We start from the raw sequence: 24,300 nt of genomic DNA on the forward strand, positions 1-24,300 counted from the left end.
CCCCTCTAGGACAAGGTTAGCCAAACTTCAGCCCTCCAGCTGTGGTAAAACTACAAATCCAACCATGCATCTGCTTCTGAAAGTCATGCCTATGGCTGTTAGAACCATGCGATATCTTATGGGACTAGCTTTACAACAGCTGGAGGGCCAAGATTTGGAGTTTGGCAACAGCCGGTGGGCCAAGGTTTGTAGTACCACAATAGCTGGAGGGCCAGGGTTTGTAGTTCTGCAACAGCCAGAGGGCCAAGTTTTGTAGTACCACAATAGCTGGAGCGCCAAGGTTTGTAGTTGTGCCGCAGCCGGAGGTCCAAGGTTTGTAGTTGTGCCGCAGCCGGAGGCCCAAGGTTTCTAGTTCTGCAGCAGATGGAAGGCTAAGATTTGTAGTTCTGTGGCAGCTGGATGGCCAAGGTTTGTAGCTCCGCAGCAGCCGCAGGGCCAAGGTTTGTAGTTCCCCAACAGGTGCAGGGCTGAGGTTTGTAGTTCTGCAACAGTGAGTGGACCAGTTCTCCAGCAATGGCTTTTCAGATGGGCAGAGGACTCCCTCCTGGTCATGTTTTGTAGTCTGTGAATGGTCCTCGGGACTTATATTGCAGTAGATGGAAGTTGGTCTTCATTCACTATCTGTACATTCAGCGATTCCTAATTCAGGTGACACGCATGAACGGGGGCTGTGAACGCTGCTCTGGGCTTAGCTCTGCATTACAGAAGAACATGTTACAATGACTCTACACTGGTTTACCTCTAAATGTTTCCAGACCCTCCTCTAATCTAAACAGAAAGTATCGAAATTGTTTCCAGCCCTGCAACAAATGTAACGAATTGTTGATTTGGATTCAGCACAGTGCCCTCTACAGGCATCACCCCGTCATGACTGCTCTTAACAGCACTGCCATTGTTGTCATTTGTCCCAACAGCTTCCTTTTATGGTCTGTGGGAGGAGCCATGCAAATAATATATTTACATTCCGGTGGCAAAATGCAAATCCAGAATTTTAGCATTATAGGACAAGGATAGCCTGGGGCTGCCCCAACACAGGTGTGACGGTCCACGATCACACCTCCAGTCACCTGCAGACTTTGACAGCTGGCGGTTACAGTTTTGGCTGATGTGCGTTTTTTCCATTAACATGTCCTGAAGAAACCTCCGTTCTTCCAACTAAACTGAGGTCCGCTGACGTTCTGCTCTGGCTGTGTGTGGGTTTGAATGTTCATGATTTCCACTGCCATGTATACTGTAGGTAGATGGTCCAATGCTATAAATCCATCTTGCATGCCGCTGTTGAGAATATAGGTGCTCATCAAGGTAATATATGCAAGCAGGGAGTAAGGTTTGGGGAAGGGGGGCATAACAGAATGACCATTTGGGATATGGTGAGGGCATCAAAGTAAACAAAAAATGCTCTCCACTTAAAAGCATGACTTCAGATATGTACTCACTCAAACCCCCCCAAATTCCTCCAAGACTGAGGGGTGCTAATGTAATGACCCCTGAGTTTTCCTCAGTCCTACAGTACTGTGAGCCCAAACTGCATCATGATGTGCCCCCTAGGGCACCCTTTGGGGGTGGGGTAAATGGGAGAGGGGGATTTTGTAAAAGACAGGCTGGGCTCAGAGGTAATGGGCAGAATGACAGAGTATTGACCTGCCCTAATGGGGACCGCCAGCACTGAATCGAGGAGGAAGTCAGGAGCAGTGCTGGAGCGTGGCGAGGGTGATTGAAGATTGGCAATGTTGTTTTTTCTTCAGAAGAAAACACGGGATCAAAAATTGTTCTGCACTTTATTCTTATTACTCATTTACGGATATTCGGGTTAGGTTTATGGCACGTTTGCAGGAACGCCTCCTGGAAAACAGCAATATACTGCCTCTGCCTGGTTTGTCATAAACAGAAAAATGTCCTCCAGCCTGAAATGTGTAGAGTGTGCGTGTAGAGTGTGCGTGTAGAGTGTGCGTGTAGAGTGTGCGTGTAGAGTGTGCGTGTAGAGTGTGCTTCTTTTTTCCTTGGATAGTGGGGAAGGATCAGAGCCCCTGCCCGGTTCTCTGTTAGATTTTCCCTTTGCTTTCTGTCCTGATGACTATAGCTTTACCAGGCAGGACATGAGGGAAAATCTTCAACAGAAGTACAGATCTGACTGGGGTCTATCCTTCACCTGCGCTGCCAAAAATAAAATGTATTTTTATTGTTTGTATTACTTTTGGAGAGTCTCCCGCAGGAATGTTGTCGACAGGAAGTGAAGAGAAATCTTTGTAAATAAACCCTAGAGCGGTAGAAACCTAACGAGGCTTCTAATATTTTCCTACTGTATCCAAAACAAAGATAAAGATTTGGTTGGACACATTTTTAAAATGTTAGTTTTTATTGTGTGTGTGTATATATGTATGTGTGTGTATGTATGTATGTATGTATGTATGAGGTGTGTTTTATATGTATTGCATATATTTTAAAAGATATAAGTCCGCAAAATACAGGACTGTGTCACAATACAATTGGTGTGAATATGTTTATATAAGAAATAAGGTAGTTTTGTCTTGTCTATGCCATACTCTGCATCTGAAGGTGTGGCACAATGCATTGTACCTCATCCAGTGAGAACACGTCCTGACACATGCTTGACGTATGAGAGTACTTAAATGTTTTTAGACACAATTAAGGGGCGCAATTTACTAAAACTGGAATAGACAGAATCTGGAGCAGCTGTGCAGAGTATCTAATTGGCTTCTGTCTTCAGCTTGTTAAAGTGACATTAAAGTCAGCATTTTTTTCCCCTTCCCAATCCTGCTGTAAGGACTTATCATGATGCCTCTTGATTCAACCATCTTCTTCTTTACTGTCCTTTTCAGATGTCCCTCCAGCGCTGGTGCGCGTCTCCGATCCAGCGCTGACTCCAGTGTCCTCCTCTCCTCTGATGTCCCACATTGTCTGTGCGGGTGCACGCATGCTCCATAGACTTACCTTGTGTCTCTCCTCGTCTCCCGGCCGAACATCTAAACTGTGCATGCGCCCGCCCCAAGATCCTTCAGATGTTCGGACGGGAGCGTGCGGCGAAGACAAAGGTAAGTTTAAACCCCTTTTTTTAAAGTTTTTTTTTTGTTTTAATGTTTTTGCATTTATCTACTGCTTGCCAACAGTAGATATAATGCAAAACTCGCTGAGGGTTTAATAACCCTTTAAGCATTGAAACTGAAAGATCGAAACTGATTGGTTGCCTCTAGCAACTGCTCCAGTAGTCATAAATTCCCCTGAATGCGTTTCCTGGTGTAATCTGTGTAAAAAAAACAAAACAAAACGACAATTAGTAATTCTGAGTACCTTGATAACCAGTAAATCGGAGGCATATGTTGAAGAATGTCAGGGTCAGCTTATATGCCCAGATCAGTCTGATGCACGTCATTCATGTGATGTGGAGTGACAGGATTCTGCTTTCATTCTGAAATGTCATATTTTTTCCCTGGTACTTTTTATACTTCTTCATTCTTTGTACGTCGCAAATGGGTGTCTGAAAGGAAAACACCCCGCTGTTGCACGTGCCAGCTCATCAGACAATCCCTATACTGCATCGGGAAAGTGAAAGCTTTGGTGCGCGTAAGAATGTTTAAATGGTAAAATGATAAAAGTGCTGGTATACCGACCTTTGCTTGAGGAAATGACCTTGCTTTATTGTTGGTCACATGTCTCTAAAGGTCTAGGCATTTGATCACATGATCCCTGCTAAAGTAGTGGGTCTGTTGGTCTGAATTCAGCCTCAGCAAAGATCACATGGACATGTTCTTAGGCCTGTAGACATGGGGCCAGCACTGAAGGGAACCTAAAAGCAGCATTTTCCCAGAAAAAAAGTACCATTTTGCAGCTTCTTTGTTACACTTTAGTTATGCACCCCAGCAGTGCAGCAAACGCGACCTAGCCAAAAACTGAACTGAACTACAGGCACTTGGTGGTGGGAGGACTCGTTTAGATGGGCGGCTGAGGTGTTGGAAAATCAGGCGGTTGGTTTGTGGTTTTGCCGCTCCTCAGCAGTGTTAGTATACAGCAGGGGTAGGCAAACTCCGGCCCTCCAGCTGTGGTGATACCTCAAATCCCAGCATGCCTCTGGAAGTCATGCCTGTGGCTGTCAGTCTTGCAATGCCTCATGGGATTTGCAGTTGGCCAACTAGATGGCCAGAGTTTGCCTACCCCTGGTATACAGTGCTGTATACATTGCATCCTGCCAAATGTGACCATAGAGGTGAATAGGACTGTGCCAGAACCGCATGCCAAACACTTGGCACATGGTTACTGCGCAGTAGTTTAATGAAAAATCCCCTCAGGATCCCAAAAAAGCCATTAAAGAGGCATCAGTCTTGCCTGCTGAATGCCAGACAGCCGCTGCTTTACGAAGTCTTAAGGCTCTCTGTACAACATGTTCCAGGGCATCCCCAGGCACAGTAAGATTGAGTTGTGGAATAAGAAAGGCATATGCAGGAACCACGGGCAGTCTGTGCTGGCACTATTGTTAGTTTGGACACATGGCTTTTGCTACAGCTTCAAGAATGGCACAGCTCAGGATCACTTTCAGATCTGCCAAACGCCTCAGGGCTTTTGTACATGGACGTTTGCTTCTGATTTGCTTTACTTTCTTATACTAGCTGGTGGCAATGTAATAGCAACTCAAAGGCATCTCAAAACAACCAAAAAGCTGCCTGAAGCTAATCAAAAGCCTTTCAGGAGCAAGTCAGAAGTGCTTGAGGAGCAATCTAAGGTCCTTATCTCACATGCATACAGGGCCAATTTAGACAGGAGCCAGTTAACTTACCAGCATGTCTTTGGCGTGTGGGAGGAAACCCACACAAGCACAGAACATGCAAAATCCATGCAGATGGTGTCCTGGCCTGAATTTGAACCGGGGACCCCCAGTGCTGCAAGGCAGAAGTGCAAACCACAAGCATGCTTAACCTGCGGTATATACTTGTTAACATGTATTGCTATTGCAAATGCATCGCAGTGCCCTGCCTAGGTGTGTTGGGGTGTGACATTCAAAATGAATGGCACCCTAAGGCACCTAGTCATTGCACACAACACCCCTTAATGTCAGATACTGCAATGGCATTGCAACGCGCCGTTCTGTGTATTTACCAAAATGCACTGTTGTGAAGGGTCCCTACAAAATTCAGATATTCCCTTAGTGAGATCTGTTGCTCGGTCCGGAGGTTTCAGTCCCAGGGGCTGTTTGTTCAGTCTGCTCATTCCCGATGACTCCGTGCGTGGCTAAAATTTTGCAGCCTGTTTTGCAGTCGTTACTCTTCTATTGTTGGGAGATGCAGCTGAGCGCAGTCCTGTAATTGTTTCCAATCTTAGCACAATGCTCCTCATTACTGTGCAAGGGCCGTGTCCTAAATCCCTGCTGACAGTATAGGCTGTATATCTCCCACAAGTCTGGGATCCTAATCCCAGCAGCAGAACGAGGGACCTTTCCTGGCACTGCCATAAGGGACTTGCTTTACAAGCTGTTGACTGAGCTCAGTCTGGTCGGTGCTGAGGTACTCGTGGCTGTGTGTCTGTTTTCCTCCCCTGTGTGATCTGTGTGCTGCTTGCAAATGAAACTTGATAACATATTTGTGTCATTCGTTTTTGTTTTGTTTTACCTTTTTTTTTTTTTTGTCTGATATTTTAATATATATGTATGTGTATTTTTGCAGGTTACTGCATCAGGTTAGAATTACCAATACCATGGAAGTAGAACGACCAAGTGAAATAAATGCTAATCTACTAGGTAAGAGATTGCCAAATGAAATGACATTTATTTTATTATAACAAAACACCCTTTTATTTGTTTTTGTGTGCTTTGTTATAGATGTGAAAATGATTTGCTCCTTTTTATTAGTGTTTATCAGTATTAGCAGAACAGAGTGTGAGTGCCGAATCATATCGGTATTTTGTTCTTTTCGAGATAAGGAACTTTCGTTGAATGTTTACAGACGCCCTACAGCCAGCTGTTTTGCTGGGTTTTCTATTTTATTTTACTTTATTTTTTTAGGCTTTTTGTCCTCTTTTTTGATGTGGGAGGGTTAGTTCACACCAGCCCCAGTGCATTTCAGGCCCGGTTTGGTGCTGGAACGCACTGGATCGCATCCCAGCCGGCTCACTTTGTTTTGGGGCAGGAGGGGGCATGGCAGTGCATTGAAGTCAATGGTACAGCAGCCTTGCCCTCCGGCCGCAGTGTGATCGCCTGCACTGGAGCATGTGGCACATCAGCGCGTGCGTTTTGTCCGGTGCGATTAGAAAAAATGCTGCATGTACTATTTTTTTTCTGACCGTACTGGACTGCCACATGTTCCGGTGCGGGAGATCGCACTGCGGCCGGAGGGCGTGGCTGCTGTACCATTGACTTCATTGCACCGCCATGCCCCATCCCTCCCCAAAACAAAGTGAGCAGGCCGGAATGCAATCCAGTGCGTTCCGGCACCAAATCGGGCAGGAACGCACTAGGGCTGGTGTGAACTAGCCCTGAATATTAGAAAGTTCCACTGTACCACCCACACCACAACCCCAAAAATACATAAAAAAACTACAAGTGAAGGGGCTTTACAGGTGTTCATAAAAATCAATTACATATATTGAAATATACTAATAAAACGCATACTTAAATAATCCTGGATACCAAATGTTAAAACCACATTAAAAAAATCAAGCGCAGGTTGTATAACAATTGCCTCGGAGACAAAAACCACAGATAGTAATATCTTGAAACATTATGTATAGACAAATATATAAATGTCTAGTCCCAGCAGGTTACATCCTTCTTCAAGTTGAGTGTTAGTTTACATTAGAATATGAAATCCAAAGGTGTGGCTTTGTCTTCTACACGTTTCACCCCTTGCCGGGGGGCTTCCTCAGGGGAGGCGTTGTATAAACTTCAAACAATAAAATCAATGCAGTAAATCTACATAATCGTAATATAGAATAAATATATGGATGTGAAATGCATATCTCATCATGTGCTTACAACCACTCTGGGCTTGATCGTTGGGTCAGAAGATCAGCCTACAGTGTGCGTCTATGGCGGAGGGGAGAGAAGGCCACATGACACCACCCAATCTAAGCGACCACCCCACCTTCCATAGATACCAGTCCAGACCACAGCAGCAAAGTTCAACTCTAAAAAATTTAATTAAATGTACTGCAACAAAGTGATAAGGCCTTTCCAAACATTCAAAAGACTCCTTATAGTTACACACTCCATCTTCTAAATGCATTATCTATAACATTCAAACCCACCGAGAGAGCTGGCCCTACCCTGTACTCTCTTATACACCCAGATAATAGGAGAGGGTTAAACCGCTAAAGATAAACACTCCCAATAGCATTGTAATCACCGTGTGTCTCCCATCAAAGCGGAGTAAAATGAGAGAAGACATGTCCGATATTGATTGCAGCACTTTTGAGTGCCCAATATTATAGACCAGGGGTAGGCAACCTTGGCACTCCAGCTGTTGTGGAACTACAAGTCCCATGAGGCATTGCAAGACTGAGCCACAGGCATGACTCCCGGAGGCACGTGGGGTTTGAAGTTTCACCACAGCTGGGAGTGCCGAGGTTGCCGACCCCTGTTATAGACCGATACCGATCTCTGTCTCTTAAGAACATCGGAGCGCTCCGTACAGATCAGGATCTTCTGCTTAATAATTTTCTCTACCTGTCAGCTTCATGAATTAGAGGGGAATCTTCCAATGGGGGACGCTTGCTGCACTGATAACTGTCTAACATGGGATTTCCTCTCATTTCCTGTTGTGTGTACAGGACAGGAAGAGAAGGGAAACAACCAATAGGACACAGATGACATAAAAATATATTCGGAGTTATAACCATTCCTTACTCTTGCCACACACCCCACACTTGATTTTTCACAGTTCTGGCAATCTAATACAAGGTCAGTTGGTGGTGTCACCCTCTCCTGGGGAATTCCTCATTATGTAGAATAGATAAATACTTGTAGAGCCCAGCAGTGAGGGAGTGACACCTTCAATGTTATGGCGAAATGCTGACCACGGGATGTACAAGGAAGTGAAATTAAAGGGCGATTCCATCCACTGACGATCATCAGAAAATGAAACCTCAGTTTTGTATAAAGCTGACTCTCTTATGCAATATTTATTTTTGTTCTTAAAGGTTAACCGCTTTGCACCCGGAGCAGATTTTTTTACTTCTGCACACATGTTAAAATCTGAATTTTTGGATAGAAAACAGCTTAAAACCCCCCAAACAATTATATAGTTTCTGACAGGTAGAATAAAACAACGCTAGGTGCAACCTTTTTATGTAGCACAAAATTTGCGCAAATTAGGGATGCACTCAAAAGTTCGGCCGCAGGAACATATCGGACGAAAATGGCAGTTTGGGCAAAATTATATCTTTTGGATGAAATTGCGATGCTGGTTTCTCTCCTCCCTTGCTGGGCACTGCTCTATGTCTCCTCTGATACAGAGCAGCGTCCATCGGGGAGGAGAGAAACGTTCAGAAGGGCCGCAGAGGAGAGCACTATGAGTGTGTCGCAGGAGGCCGAGCTCTTCTCCCGCACTACCCCGCTCGGCCTCCTGTGACAGATCAGGATGGAGAGTGGTGTGGGGAAGGAGACAGTTGTCAGCTGTCACAGGGGGCCGGACCGGTGGTGCAGGGGAGGAGTCAGCTGTGCCACACAGTACAGCCAGGGGGACGGCACCACATTTATAGATTGTAGAAAAATTACAGTGCCATAATTTCTCCACCCCAAGTCTCTCTTATTGAACAGCGAAGGAGGCACAGGAGGCAGTTGAGTTCATCCTTCTGTTTTCTTTGCTTCTCCTATCAGCATGCTCCTTGTCCACATGTTTGCATGCAGCCCACCTGATTGGCTCCCAGTCCTGCCCCTCTCCTAGTAAGGGAGCTGCCTTATAGGAGATTACAAAGGGCTACTACCATGTGAAATTCAGGTACTTACACTGCTTGAATTCATAAAATACACTTGTGGATGTATTTATGAATATAGAGCTGCATTCATTTATGTATCCTATATCTGCCTGCAATTCAAATTTAAGGTTAAACCCCGAAACTGTTTTAACTAGTTTTGGTGAGCGTAGTTTTTTGTTTTTTTTCTTGTCTAACCCAATGGGAAGATTTCCTTTGCTTCCTGCCCTGCTGACCACAACAGGAAGTGAGATCAAATCTCTCCAAAGTGAGGAAATTACTCTCAGGCAGTTGTCACTGGGAACAGGTACCGCCATTGGAAGATATCCCCCCCCGCTATACTTGCTCCATTGACCACTCCAATTTTTTGGTTCTGGTGGCAGTGATCACTTAGCCTCATAGAGGGGGTCAGTCCCTTTTTTGGGGGACAGTACTAAAAGCTTGACAGAGTTTATAACCCCTCTATCAAAAAATAAAATAGTTTCGACTTTAGATACACTTTAGGGCATTATTATAAACCAGTGACATTCACTAAACATTCACTGGCGGTGAATCAATGCTTCTTTTTATAAACCCCATTTAAGTTCTATTGCTCCACTAACATTGTGCCATTTCCGCAGACGCCGAGAACCTGAACGATTCCCTGTTTGATGGGGATGAAGAGAACACCGGAACGGATCAAATCAGGAATGAAGTGAATGGAAACGGTTCAGTCTCTTCAATTAACGAGGCCAAACTTCACGCCAAAGCCAAGAGACGCCTGCGCAAAAATTCCTCGCGGGACTCTGGGAGAGGCGACTCGGTCAGCGATAATGGGGAGAACGCTCGAGGGGTCCTACCCACCAGCCCAAAAGCCAAACTTATGGACCGCAAGTCACGGACCGGCAAAGGGAGGGGGCTGCCAAAGAAAGGTTTGTCAAGCAACCGTCTCTTCGTTTTATATCGGACGTTTTATATAACCCGGCTTTATTTACTTCCTGCGCAGTGATCCGAAAGTAATGTTTTGGCACCTCTGTGAGCAGATGAGATCATTGCTTGGTCAAAAATCGAATGCCTACAAAGTTTTTGGTGGGTTACAATACCAATCTGATTTTATATAATTCTACCAGAACAAGAGCTGACTAACTTTGTACCTATGTAAGACACCATGCCGGACTTTAATGGTACCAAATTAGAACTTCATCAAATTCAAATATTTTTTATTTTATATAGTTATTTTAAGGATGCACTGACACTGGGCATTTTCACCAGTACTCGCTGCCGAGTTGCTTCAATTTAAGAAGTTAAAGCACCGGTATCGGCTTTTAGTATCGGTGCATTTTCACGACTACTCAAAATCGAAATAATTATGCACCACAACTGTAATGCAGTAAACAGAGCAAAGTGCATGACGCTGTAATCTGTAGAAGACAACCAGAGATTCAACTCTCAATTCAACCTCTTGTGAAAATAATTGTTGCTGTTTAAACTGTGACAAGGTGCCTTTGGTGCACTCAGCTCAGCCTGATTTGAGAGCCATAGAGACCCTCTTGCTGGCTGCATTCAGAGTCCATTGACCTCTTCGGGTTGTATTGCTGGGAGGGTAAATTTTTGTTTTGCTGAGTGCTGTGGGAAGCATCATTTTGTGTAAGAACAGCCAGGGTCTTAGGCAGTCTCTTGCTTCCCATGTTTTAAAGGCCATCCTGGGGAAAACCCACCACACCATCCCTCCCACCCATTTATTCACGACCATAAAAAAAAAATTACTTGTTTGCCATCTCATGATCCTCCGCGAGTGCAGACCGGTGTAGATAATCAAGCAACTAATCGATTATGAAAATAAGTTAGCTGCATCCCTAGACCGGTGATCCGCCATTGTTGCCTGGGCCCGCCGCCGGCTGATCTTGTTGCCATCTCTGGTTTTGTTGCCATCTCTCAGTGATTGCCACTGGAGTCTTCAAGAACTTATGAGGACAAAGGACAGTCAAAAGGTGAAGTGTGAACGTCTACAGGTAGCAATCTAAAGACAGACCCTTTTTCTGACCCAGAATCTCATGTAAACATGAATTCACGTAAGTATTTGCAGAATTCATTTTTTGTTTTAACCTCTGGAGTAGGGCTGCAGCAACTAATCGATTATGAGAATAATTGGCAACTATTCTGATTATCGATTAGCTGGTTTGGAGAGAGAAAGTTTTTTTTTAATACAACTAATCGATTAATCGAAGTTAATAATCGGCTAATGAATCGATTATGAAAATAATTGTTAGCTGCAACCCTGCTCTGGAGGATTGGCTAGAAGGGTATACATTTTAGCGGTATAAAATAAGCCCGTATGATGCAGAATGATATGACGGAAGGCCGTAAGATGCAGAATGATATGACGGCAGCACAATTGGCTTTTAGAAGGATAAATTAAATAATTATTGTAACTTTATCCTGTTTTTTTTTTTTTTTTTTTTTTTGTGGAGCTGGTGGTAAAGGGGTATGGGGGACACCAGGGCAAGTTTATGATGTAGAAGAAGTTGACATCAAAGATCCAAATTATGATGATCAGGTAAGTCCTGGTAACTTCAATTGTGTGGAAGAAATAAAGCTGGTAAACTGGTTCAGTAAAGGTGGAAATAGGCATGTATTCACTGTGTATAGCACCTATACATTCTGGTGCCATGCACACCTGTCATGTGTTTATTTTAAAATACACTTAACCCGGAAAAAGTATTACGCTTAGATTTTCCCTTGATTAGTAGGCACCAGTTATCTACGCAGTCATCCTGAGATGGCACTGCTAGAACCTGCTGGAGCTCCTGTGCTAATATCAACTTTCTAAAATCCTTTATTCTGTACATTCTTAAGTAGGATGCACGCTTTGAACTACAGCTGGTTCTCGATGAATCAGCTGAAATTTGCTGCATGGGTGCCACTGACGGCACCCTTCTGCCCAGCATCCATCAATCAGCTGACCAAAGAAGCAGGTCTGAAAATTCTCGGCCGAATGGCGCTAGCAGCAAATCAACAGCTAGCTCTGCTTGAGTATTCTGACAGTAGCCGCCAAGGAAACTACAGGGATTTGTCCATTAATGCTCATAAGTGTTAATGGAGGAATCTGTTATATTTTTATTTTTCATTCAGCCCGTGGGTTGAACGAAAGAAATAGAACCGTGTATACCCAGCTTTGGACACATTCCACTCCCCATGACTGTTCTTGAGCGTATAAATAATCCACTCAGGCCTATAGAGACTGTGAATCTGTCCAGAGAGGAAACTGGCGGCAATAAAAACTGGACCGGGTTTCTAATACTTTTCTACACCATACAACCCTAAAAAAAAATGTTTTGGCCTAAGATGCACTAGATGTTCACAGAGCTGAATAGGTCCAGTTCAAATTATACATCTGAGTAATTCAGAGAAGTGACTTCTTTCTCCCCAGTTGTTCCCGCCCCCTCTCCTGTCTGTCCTTCCAATGAGCACCGGGGGAACAGAGGGGGTAAGGGGGAAGCCTTGTGGGGAGCCATGATGACTGACAATCACCACTCTGTGCAGGGAGAAGACCGTGAGCTTAGTGATCAACGCATTGTGATTGCTTAGTACTCGATCTACAGCTAAAACTATTGGGGAGCAGGGGCGTCCCGAGCCTGAGTGTCACCTGGAGCAGATACTGGGTGACACCCCGCCGTGACATCATCGCGCATGCGCGGCCATCCTATTGATACCTGCCGGCGGCCATCTTGGCGATAGACGCAGGCAGAGAGAGGAGGGGGATGTTCATCTGGCGGAATAAGGTATGCCGCCGGGTCCCCTCCTCTCTCCCGAAACTGTCGGGCGCTTGGTCCATGACCGAGTGCCTGACTTTTCAGAGGGGGGTGACACCAAAATGACTGCCAGTCATTTTGGTGTCACCCCCTCCAATGGTGTCGTGCGGGCTGCACCCCCTTCCCCCCCCTTGTGACGCCACTTCTTTGGGAGAATACATTTTACTCTCCTAGCAGTTCTTCTCCTTTAAGATTTCATATTAATTGCTAAGAAAAAAAAGAGATATGACCCATCAATTTATAAATTGAAAAAAAGTTTAAAGCTGAGCTCCAGGCTTTTTTTTTATAAACCGATATATCTTTGCGCTGGGGATCCCCTCGTACTACAAGGTGTAATTCTTGCCTCATACTCGCACTGCAGGCTTCTGGTGCTTTCCTCTTCTATTAATGAACATTTGAAGCTTGCAGTGTCGGGAAGGCTCCCATTGCAAGGGTAGTTTTTTGTAAAAATTCCACACTTTAGCTTCAAATGTTTTAAAAAGTTTCTGAAATTTGCTCAAAATCATTGTAGTTCCCCTTTATTAAATAACCGTTCCCTAGGAAATGTGGGCTGAAAACCTCTTCTCTACTGCCGGTTGAAAGAAACAATCAAAAAGCAGAAATGAAACTATCCGGTTTCTCTACTTTGATTTTGCAAGAAAAGTTCTGTTTACAGTGATTTGGGATGTCATTGGTAACGAAAAAAACAAGAAAAATGTAAAGGAAATCTAATGCAGAGACAATGTTTCAAAAGCAATGGATAAGATATGAAGATATTAATTTTTCTGAATGTACGGTTTAGCCATAAAAACTTGGGAAGTGGTCAGTCAGCGAGCCCTCTGTACCATTTTTAAAGCACATATTGGATAAGAAAACAGCCGACAACACCTCATTAATTTCAGCGTGGCCGTGTCTGTTTACCCTGCACATCTCCCAGCCAGGACTGCTTGTGCGGCTGTTTTTCTTTTGCTCATTTGTTGTGTACTGCAGATCCCCGTGCCAGTGGAAGTGCTGGAGGGATTGAGCTCCGTATTATTTCATGTTTAATAGTTCAGCAGTCTGAGAGAAAAGGCAGTGGGTCCTGCTTTGTTTGCTCCGCCGCATTTGCTGATTATGCATTTTTGTTTCCCCTCGTGTGAATTTTTATAGGACAACTGTGTTTACGAGACGACTGTGCTCCCCTTGGATGAAAACGCATTTGAAAAGTCTGTGACGCCAATCGTGCAGGAGTATTTCGAACACGGAGACACCAATGAAGTTGCAGTATGTTACCCCAGTTTTTATTTTATATGGGCAAAAATTAATAATTTTCTGTATCATGCTTACAAGGTGTAAGGACTACTATTGCAAAACCTAATGTATTATATTTGTATGTGGTTAAAGGGAAACTGAATTTTGCAAACGGTGCCCAATAAAAGCCTGGCAGGGGGAAGAGAACTAGGCATCAATATTGCTTGTGGTCACCCTGCAGCTGATCTTTTCCCCATTACTGACTTACCTTGCCTTGTTCTGCACTGTCACTGCATGGGGGCAGCCATCTTGGTAAAGACATGGCTTTGCTTCCCCATATCAGAGCCTGCAGCAAGATTAACAGTGAGTGGCAGAGTAGTGACCTTGCCAAATCTCACGCCGGATCTCCTGAGACTATCAGTCAGAGGTAGCAGTGCCTGAGATCTCACAGTGCAGATATACAGCTATCAGGCTGTATGCACACAATTGCCTAGACACACTCGCAAAGCAGGAACTGCACTGCTGTTTTTCAGGAAGGATTGAAGACAAGACATGAAAAAGCTTCATAATAATGTTTCACAATCCATTGGGTTGATTTTATTGAAGTAGCTAAAGAGCTGAAATGGGCTAAGTGACGAAGTCTCTTTTTAAATCCGCCCGATAGTTTCCCTGCTACTTCTTCCCCCATCACAGCTGCCACAAAATGCCCCGTGAAAGCTCTGTGTCAGAGTAAACATGGGGTTAACTGTGTTGCCCCTCCATCATGACTAGAGTTCAGACCTGGCACATGGCTGCTATGCCCCCCGAGCACAGCATCATGGGAGGTCACATCATATACCCAGAAACACTGGATAGTTTGCCAAAAGAAAGTAAGTACTCCTAAAACAAGTCACTGCACAATACTAAAAAGTGTATTCATGCAAGTACAAAAAGCTTGAGACTGTAAAATTACAAACAATAGATCTTAGCCCATAGAAATACTTGTAAACCCAGTGGAATGCCCATAATCGACAGTAACCTGCCTCTAAAACATGCATCGGAGACGGATGCTTTTTTCACCGATCTCTGTAAAGGACTATTAGTGTAAAGCAATATCAAACTAAAATAATTTGCACATGTAGAGTAAAAAAATACAGAGCTGAGCTGAAGAGAGAATATGCATGTGTTGGCTAGGATAGAGATAAATGTAAACCCGAGGGTGGCAAAGATGTAGTTTTTGTGGCAGATGCAACAGAGGGGAGGAGGGGTAAGGGAGTCTTCAGAGGTGACTATAACTGGGGTGGGCTTTGAAGAGACTCTGTCACTTTGCCCATTATGATAAAGTTTCTTTATAGTGCAATCACTAGGGCGGTGAGGTGCCCTTTACCTAGGCATTGCTCCCTGTTTTTTGGGGGCTCAGCAATTGTTGCATGTATTAAAGTCTCTTTTAAAAATTTAACTCTGGGCTTCACTCAACTGCAGGAATGTGGACAGGATTGTGGGCGGGTTCATGGCCTATGCTTAGTGTTCCGTTTGCATAGCCTGTCAATTGCTTGCAGCAAGGATAGATGGATGTGACAGATCAGGAGTCTCCTGGCCTGTCAAAGTGTTAGGTCATGGTGAGCAGGACAGACCAGAAATCTCCTGGCCTGTCAAACAATGCTGTGTTAGCGGGTAGGTCAGACTGGGAGTGGAAGACACGGCTCATCCCGTTACAGCAAACAACCATGTACTTATCTCACCATTCACTGCATAGGAATGTTACACGACCGGTGGCCAGGGAGATAGTGGGCACAGCGGCCACTTCTAATACAAAACAGAAATAAAAGAGACTCGGCCATTATTTTGAACGATTCAACTTGGGATTTACCAATTCAGACCAAGTTATTCACTAAAGGGTGAAGGGTTTGGAGAAGGCCGGAGAAGTGAACAATCTAGGACAACATAGCTGAACTGGAGAATTTTTCCAAAGCAGCTATTTTGGCCTAGATTGTTCACTTCTTCTGCCTCTTCACCCTTTAGTGAATAACCCTGAGAATAGTGTCTTTAAGCCACACAGCAAATGGGAGGAAATAAAGTTTCTTTTTGGATGACCATATCCTGTATGTTTGCTCTGTTCAGCTAATGATGGAAAGATCTGCTCTGTTGCTCCGGGCTGCAAACCAATCCTCGTTTGCTGTCTGAGCAATAAAAGTGTATTGCAGTGTGAGACAACAGACCTAACACAGGTCTAAGACAATGGCGTGTTTTATAGAAAGATTTAGAATAGAATTCCTGAGCTATAGTAACAGACCAGGTTATTTAAAGAGCTTTCTTTGCCATATACACAGACATTGTTTAGAATTGTAAACAGTAGTCCAAACAGCATCGGCTCCGGCAAGCATTTGCATCCACCTCGGGTCTAAAACTAAAGCTTATTTTGGATAGAATAGGACAGGGGTAAAGCTTATGTCAGGTTTTTATTTCTTTCTTGGGTTCATAAATGCTTTAACAGGAGTGCTGGTTGTGGCTTTAGTAAGTGGTGACAGCTGGAGGGTCACACAAGTGCATGACAGGCACCCTCTGGTGCTATAATCGTACCTTTTAGTGCTCCTGTCTGACCCTAATATCTGCCAGTGTTAGCCCTCTGATAGACTTGAACATCTGAGCACGGACCAGCTGTGCAGGCTTCTGTCTCCCAATGCGGGGCTCAGTGCTTGAAAGTATGGCTTCCAGTCATGCCCCTATGTGAGCTTTGTGCTCACTAAGTTTATAGTTAATAGTGTCTGTCTTTACAATCTCAGATTTATTTCAGTCTCCTGAAAATAAATAGCACAACGGCAGATTTTGCTCTTGTCAGTTCTCTGTTGTTCCCGGGATAAGTCAGTGAAGAGAAGGTTTTCCTATAAGCACCCCGTCCTCTCTACATTTTCAGTGTGTTAACGCAGAACTCCAGTTTGGTTTTTTTACTTCTCTTTTGCAGAGGGGGTTTCTCCACTTTTTCCCCTGTGCGTTAAAGCCCTGCATTACAGCATGCAGCTCACAGACATCTGGGTCATGTAGTCCCTGCATCACCTCAGCTCCCTGCCCTCCATCATAACAAAGCAAGGAGAAGAATAATTATTATTATTATTATTATTATTACATAGTATTTATAGAGCGCCAACAGTTTGCGCAGCGCTTTACAATATAAGGAAGACATTACAGTTACAATACAATTCAAGACAAGATGGTAAGGAGGGCCCTGCCCCTGAGGGCTTACATTCTAAAAGAGGAGCGGGAGGTGATACATGAGGAGGTAGCTGTGTGTGGATGAATTATTTGAGAATGTGATGGTTCAGTGGTTAGGTTGAGGTGGGATAGGCTTCCATGAAGAGATGAGCCTTTAGACTTGGGATTGGACTGGATTAGTCACCTGACTGCTACATTACAGTCCTGGAAAAGGGTGTTCAGCTAGAAATGTCAGATAAATAAAGAGTAGAGAAGGAGACGGGAGGAAAGGATTACTTTGAAGTGTGGAGGTTTGGAGTTCTACTTCAATACTTTCATATGTCTAATTCTGAGTTAGTTATGGGTTGTTGCCATGAACAGTCTTTACTCTCAGCATTCAGGTATGCCATCTGTACACTGAAGAGAGAACTGTCACTTCCATTGGGCCATTGGCATCTGTTCTACTTTAGCACTCAATGTGCAGGTTAGAATGGGGCTCACACCTTCAGGTCCACCTTTTATAATGACGTTTGGTTTCCATTAATATAGTTACAAAGTAAAAAGACAACAATACACTGTGCTGTTCATTGAACTATAAAAACAATGTAAACAGAGGTGTGGGCTCATGCTAAGAAAACACTGTGGTGTCAGAACAAGGCTGCATGTCAGAATAGGTGATGTCACACCTACACAGCTATCCATCATCCTGAACTTCTGAACACTAATCTTCTCTTCTATGCTCCACATCCAGCCAGAACTTGTTTTTCTTTGTTTTGAAAGGAGTGGAGAAGGTTTTAAAGGAGAACTATGAGGTAAGTGCTTTGCACTCACCTCATAGTTCTAGCCGACCTGTGACAATGAGACTGTCATAGGTCGGCTCAGTAGATCGGGAGGTGAGAGAACATATACCGGCGTTCGCTCACCTCTTGATCCTGTCACGGCTCTCTGCCGTAACAGGGGAGACTTCATGAGACTCTGTTAGATTTCCGCCCACTTCCTGTCCTACTGACAATGCTTTACCAGGCAGAAAGTGAGGGGAACCCTCCAACAAGTGACACAGACTGAAATAAAAAGGGAGGGTTGTCAAATCTCTTGTAAGCTGTAAATTTTCCTGAAATAATGACATTTTCATCCTTTGAGGAAGACAGCGGGCGGCCAATCGAAGTCCCCCGAGTGATTTGGTGTATTTCACCACAGAGGGAAGGAAAGGACTCTTATCTGCACAGTTTCTGTTGGGGAACAATTCCCGGAGGGGTGTATCCGTACATTCCAGAGCTCGCAGCCCTTCTCTGCACCAGTTTGTGGCCGGTCCTCCTGCCAGCTGTTATGTTCACATACCCAGCCACGCTCGGCACTGTCTAGAATGAAGCAGCCGAATGCAGCAGGGAAGGCTCTCGCCTGTTCTGCAAACCCAAAGTGATCTGATTACAAAGCAAATATTTAAGATTCTAACATGTGTTCCCATTTCCTGCGTGCACAAGGAGCGTTACAGATAATAACCTGGCACTTGTGTAATTAGCCTGTTGGCTTTCCCAAATTGGGACCTTTTGGTTCTGTGCCATCATTCTGCTTGCACAGCTGTTTTACTTCCATAATTGCTAGTTTGCGTTCTCTTAATAGTGTTTTTAAAGCTGTCGCAAACCTGGATGAATCAAACTAAACCTATGAAGAATGCATTAATAGGCTCATGTTTTTTTAGGTTGTGGATAGGAAATGGTTAAAAACCACTATCAGTTTATTTTTTGTCTGTGTTTTTCTTTTGGGAAATTTCCCTTAATTTTCTGTCTCAGAGATGCAACAGGAAGTCACAGGAAATCTCTAGATTGTGAGGGGAAATCACGTCGGGTGCCGCCAAACACTAATAGATTTTTATTTTTTTCCATTTCGCTAACCAGGCTATTGTAATTCAGCAGTCGTTGCTCCAGTGGCTTCTGAATACCCGCCGCACAGGTTCTGCTACCCCCGCACTGCAAGGGTTAACTGCAACCCGTTTTGGTCTAGGGGCTAAAATAAAGAAAACCTACTCGACTGGCCCTCGGCAGCGAGCGCTCACCTCTCTCCCCTCTGCTCCAAACGCTCATCTCTCTCCTCTGCTCTGGCAGTGGAACATTGCTCAGCATCCTCACGTCTAATGTAGCTGAGATCATGGGGCCATAGATCGCTGGAGCCTGGGGGAGAAGAGGCCGGGGAACCGGTGAGTATATGTTCTTTATTTGAGCCCCTAGGCCCCCCACCCAGGCCAAAATGAGCAGTTAACCCTTGCAGTATGGGGGTAGCCCTACTGCAAGGGCTTAATTTTTACATTTGCAAGAGAAGCTTCTCTTTCCCAGAGATTTAGGTAGCTGAAGATTTTTTGCATATCTTTGTTTTTAGAAAGCTCAGGTTCCACTGGGAATTTTAAAGCTCCCTGTCTCAATGACTTCCTGCCAGATCCTGGCACAAAGTTTGCCCCCGGGATGGGAAGTTAAATCTCACCAACATGGACCTTGATGATCCAAAAAAAAATACTGACAAATGTTCTAACCCTTCTAAACTAAATTTAAAATAAAAAAAGTGAGAAAAGGAGATTGTGGACAGAAGTAAAGCTATGAGGGTGGTAACAAGCACGTGGATCACTGTTCACTGGGACGGTTTCCTGTATCTCACTAGGCCTCCAGTGGAGGAATCTCTGCACACCCGCTGTGGCCATTACTAGGGCTTCCCACTCTTCCTGCTGGATCTTTAATTGGTTTTATATTGTGGTGAATGCCGCAGGCGGAGCTGGGATCCTCTAATGTGCGGGAACACCCAGAAGTCTAAGGTTGGCAGGAACACACCTGGGGAACAGGGATATCATGGCTGGAGTCTCCAGGACAGAAGAAGCAGACGTGACTGAGCTTGTAGAGCAATAATTAAAATGTCTGTTTTTGAAAGGAAGGGGGGGGGGGGGGGGGGACTGGGTGAGAAAAAAGGTGCTGGGCCGCTTTTAACCCTAATGCAAAGAATGCATTAAGGTAAATTTTCTCTGCAGGAGATGTTAAGGGATTTGAACCTCGGGGAAATGAAGAGCGGCCTCCCAGTGCTGGCTGTGTCCCTGGCACTAGAGGGAAAAGCCAGCCACCGGGAGATGACATCGAAGCTGCTGCACGATCTGTTCGGGACAGTGCTCAGTGCGCAAGACCTGGCATCCTCATTTGACAAACTTCTTCAAGAGCTGCCCGAACTCGCCCTGGACACACCCAGGGCACCACAGGTTTGTATGCACCTTATGTGAGCTAAAGAGAAATTCCACTTTGTGTTGTTCTATTATAATGTCAGCTGGGTGCGGAGGAAAGGAAAAAAAAAAAAAAGGTACTGGTTCCACTCCTTGTACTTAGGACATTAAAAAAACAGAGCGCCAGGCTAAAAAATAGAGCTACCTTCATATAGAAACCATTCTTACTTTGTATTTAGACATGAGACCAGGAAAAGCTATTAACACAACTCGGGGAAGAAAACAATGATGGAAACTTTAGGATCCAGGCAGTCCAATCATGGAGCCAATAAGCATGCTTAAAGATACACTGTTACTGTGCTTATTCCAGGCAAAATAGTACTGCTTCCTGATAGTATAGCCCTTCGCTCTGTTGCTTTAAAGGTGCAGGGCTCCTGGGTATAACTGGGTGGATGGTGTCACTGCCTTCCTCATATGACAGTGTTTCGGACCTAGCAATTGGCTGCTGAGGCCCAAGCAATGCTTGGAAGCTGGAGCTTAGTGGACTCCTGCATCGGGAAGGAGGCGAGGGGAAAGTGGTAGCGTGAATCGGTGAGTATACCTTAGCTGAGGGGGTGGGGTTTCGGTAGACACTGTCACTTTGCCCTGAAGAAGCAAAGTGACAGCATCTCTTTTTAAAGTGTTCCTTGCTTTGCCTGTGCAGGGTAAAGCAACCAGTCCACTTAAATAATGGCCCACAAGCTGCCCATACCTTTTCTTTTAATCGTCTGCATCGTTCAGCCACCAGGAGCCCATTGGGACCAGAGGGGCCACTATGAACCTGTTGCTTTGGAAAGTGGACAAGTAGAGCTTTGCAAAACAGGCAAAGAAGAGGTTACTTTTAGCTGTCATTAAGGTACTGCACATGCTATAAGAAATGGTACCTCAAGGTACCACTACATACGGTATACTTGTAACAGTGCTGTGCTGCTTGTGCATACAGAAGCCCCCAAGAACTAGGCGATAACCAGTATGCAAGCAGATGCATATCTCTCCTGGCCCCTCTCAATTGGCTGTTGAGGCTTCCATCATTGCACTGTGGGATGCCGGATGCTGTGCCTGATCTATGACTTAGAACAAAGTCAGTATTTGCATTCTATTCCTTTCATTTTGGAGTTGTGCTAGAGAAGAATTCTTCCAAACCATTAGCAGCAGCTTGTGGTGCCTTCTATTACTTTGTAGAGTCTGTTTTTAGTAGGCGTCCTAGTGATGGGGGTTCATTTCTGAACTTCCCTAACGTACTAACATAACAAAATCTCAGTATAGTCAAGAAGTTAGTGTGTGTCCGGGATTCCAGGTAGTCCAGAACATTTAAATGTAGTCTAAAACTTATATCCTGTGTGTGGCCATGCCTTCCCCTCGGCAAGTCACATCCGTGCATTAGAGAACACCATATGTAAGCTGTGCTGTCAGGGATGGGCACATACACATAACACCTCGTTCACACCTGAACGTTTTGTAGCGCGTTCTACGCTCGACGAACGCTCTACAAAACGCTCAAACATCTAAATCCCATTGTATTCAATGGGTCTGGTTCACACCTTGGCGTATTTCAGCCCATCCCTAACGCGCTACAAAACGGCCCACGCCTGAAAAGGTACATGTACTACTTTGGGCCATTTTTGTTGCGCGTTTCCATTGGGATACAGCCAAGTAGCCCTCGGAAACGCGCGTTTGTCGCGTGATTTTTTTTTTTTACCGCGGTAAAAAAAAACGTGCGACAGACGCGCATATGCAATACGCCTAGGTGTGAACCAGGCCTAATATTGCAGGAAGTTACATTTTCAGATTGTGTATTAGCTGCTCTACTAGTGTGTAAAAAATTAATGTGTTAATTGGCTGTGTGCAGTAATTTAATTAGCTGGTGGTTTTAAAATGAATGTTGTTTTTAATAAAAATAGTTTATTTGTACAAGGAGTCAGGTGACACGTGAAATTTTGACAACAATAGAAAAGACTTGGCGCCAGCTGTAATTTTGTTGGCAACCAGACTTCTGGGATTTGTCCTGGCCCAACTTAACATAAAAGAAGTAGGAAGTTGGTAAACTTTTATTCTGCCTGGAAAATGAGTCCATTATATACACTATATGACCAAATATTTGTAGACCGCTGACCATCACACCTCCTATATGATGGAAAAATATGTGGCCCCTCTGCAGATTACTGGCGTCATCGTCCCCGCCGCTATGATGGCCTCCGGTTCTCTTCCCTTGATGAATAAAATTTATCAAGGGGGAGAACCACAGCCACTGCCGCTCTCAGGGAATCTGACGCTCCAGGCAAACGCCTTGGTTGCCTCACGGCTGATACGCCCCTGACTACAACATACAAGACATTGTAGACAATTGTGCTCTTCCAATCTTGTGGTAACAGTTTGAAGACACTTTTCTGTTTCACCATGACTGTCCCCTGTGTACAAAGACAGCCCCATAAAGACATGATGTGACCAGTCTGGTATGGAGGAACCTCAAGTGTCCTACACAGAGCCCTGACCTCAACCCTACTGGACACCTTTGGGATAAAAACCAAGTATGGCCTGCCAGCCTTGTGTTTACAGTTTTGTGAAAGACCCTTTTGTGATCCACCAGGACTGCCCCCTGTGTACAAAGCCAGCTCCGTAAAGACATGGTGTGACCAGTCTGGTGTGGAGGAACTCGAGTGTCCTGCACAGAGCCCTGACCTCAATGGTACTGAACACCTTTTGGGTTGATTTGGAATGTCAGTTGTGAGCCGGGTCTTCTTATCCAACATCAGTACCTGACCTCACAAATTCCCACAGATGCCCTCTAAGATCTTGTGGAAAGAAGAGTGGAGGAGGTTATAGCTGTAATGTGGGGATGGCTCCATATTTATGGCCATGGCTTTGGAATGGGATGTCTAACAAGCTCATATAGATGTGATGGTCAGGTGCCCACAAATATTTAGCCATATACTGTATTGTATATGGAACTGACCAGCGCTCCAAATCTACTGGAAGCAGACGTATATTTTTATGAAATAAAAAAAAAAAAATCTTAATTTTGTCTTTACAGCTGGTGGGTCAGTTTATTGCCAGAGCGGTTGGCGACGGGATCCTGAACCGGACCTACATGGAGAGTTATAAAGGCATAGTGGACTGTGAACACGCCCGGTATGATTTTATATTTATACTTTGTGCTTTTTAAGTAACGTATTGTGATGTCGCTCCCAATGGGAATGTGGTTTGGAGAGCAGCACAAGAGCGGACAAACCAGTTATGGAGCCAAATGCAGCCAAAAAGCCATTGAAGTTATTTAGATATAAGGCAGTAATTGGTGACAGTGGACACACTGAGGGGAATTGATCAAAACTGGAGCAGACAGAATCTGGAGCCCATGGCAACCAATCAGCTTCTATCTTTCATTTTTAAAGCTTACCTGAACAGAGTGAAAAGAGAAGCTGGTTACTATTGGCAACTGTTTCAGATTCTGCTCCAGCTTTGATAAATTCCCCCCCCATAATGACTGACCATTGTAACACTGATCTGTATGTTATGTCTCCTAGATCGGCCTTGAACCGGGCCACAATTCTGCTGGCCATGACTAAAGGCGGAAGAAAAATTGACAGTGTATGGGGGTCTGGAGGAGGACAGCAGCCTGTCAAAAAACTGGTTAAAGAGGTAAGTACTATTTCTGCCTATCTGATATGAAATAATTTACAGTATTGCTAGTTACATGTAACTGATTAGATAGAAGAATGGGATAAAGGGTAGATCTTGGATTTAAAAAACAAAAACAATAGTCTAATTATACCTACCAACCAAACAAGCAGCCATTCTGTTTAATGAAAAGTCAATCAGTTGAAAAAAACTTCATAGACATTTCAGGTTCATGGCCCCTCACACCCCAGCAATATCACTGGGGTGTGATGGGCCATATTATCTATTTGTAACAGGGCATTTATATAGCCCAGACATACTCTACATTCATATCAGCCCCTGCTCTCAAGGAGCTTACAATCTAGTGTC

General features: G+C 44.5%; 1 protein-coding gene across 3 annotated transcripts in view; it reads left to right on the forward strand.

The window, feature by feature from the left end:
- Positions 1 to 5,672: 5,672 nt before the first annotated feature.
- The window catches only part of PDCD4 (programmed cell death 4 (neoplastic transformation inhibitor)), a 29,105-nt gene continuing 10,477 nt past the window's right edge, over positions 5,673 to 24,300 (forward strand). The window contains exons 1-7 of one of the 3 annotated variants that reach the window (XM_018562566.1): positions 5,673 to 5,746; positions 9,537 to 9,827; positions 11,361 to 11,452; positions 13,836 to 13,949; positions 20,095 to 20,316; positions 23,348 to 23,445; positions 23,838 to 23,952. In XM_018562566.1, the coding sequence (XP_018418068.1) occupies positions 5,704 to 5,746; positions 9,537 to 9,827; positions 11,361 to 11,452; positions 13,836 to 13,949; positions 20,095 to 20,316; positions 23,348 to 23,445; positions 23,838 to 23,952 (975 nt within the window). In that variant the 5' untranslated portion in view covers positions 5,673 to 5,703. The remainder of the gene's footprint in view (positions 5,747 to 9,536; positions 9,828 to 11,360; positions 11,453 to 13,835; positions 13,950 to 20,094; positions 20,317 to 23,347; positions 23,446 to 23,837; positions 23,953 to 24,300) is intronic. The other 2 variants (XM_018562569.1, XM_018562568.1) reach the window with 2 other exon arrangements.

This window comes from Nanorana parkeri, unplaced genomic scaffold (genome assembly GCF_000935625.1).
Source record: "Nanorana parkeri isolate BGI_ZX_2015 unplaced genomic scaffold, ASM93562v1 scaffold585, whole genome shotgun sequence".
NCBI classification, from domain to species: Eukaryota; Metazoa; Chordata; class Amphibia; order Anura; family Dicroglossidae; genus Nanorana; species Nanorana parkeri.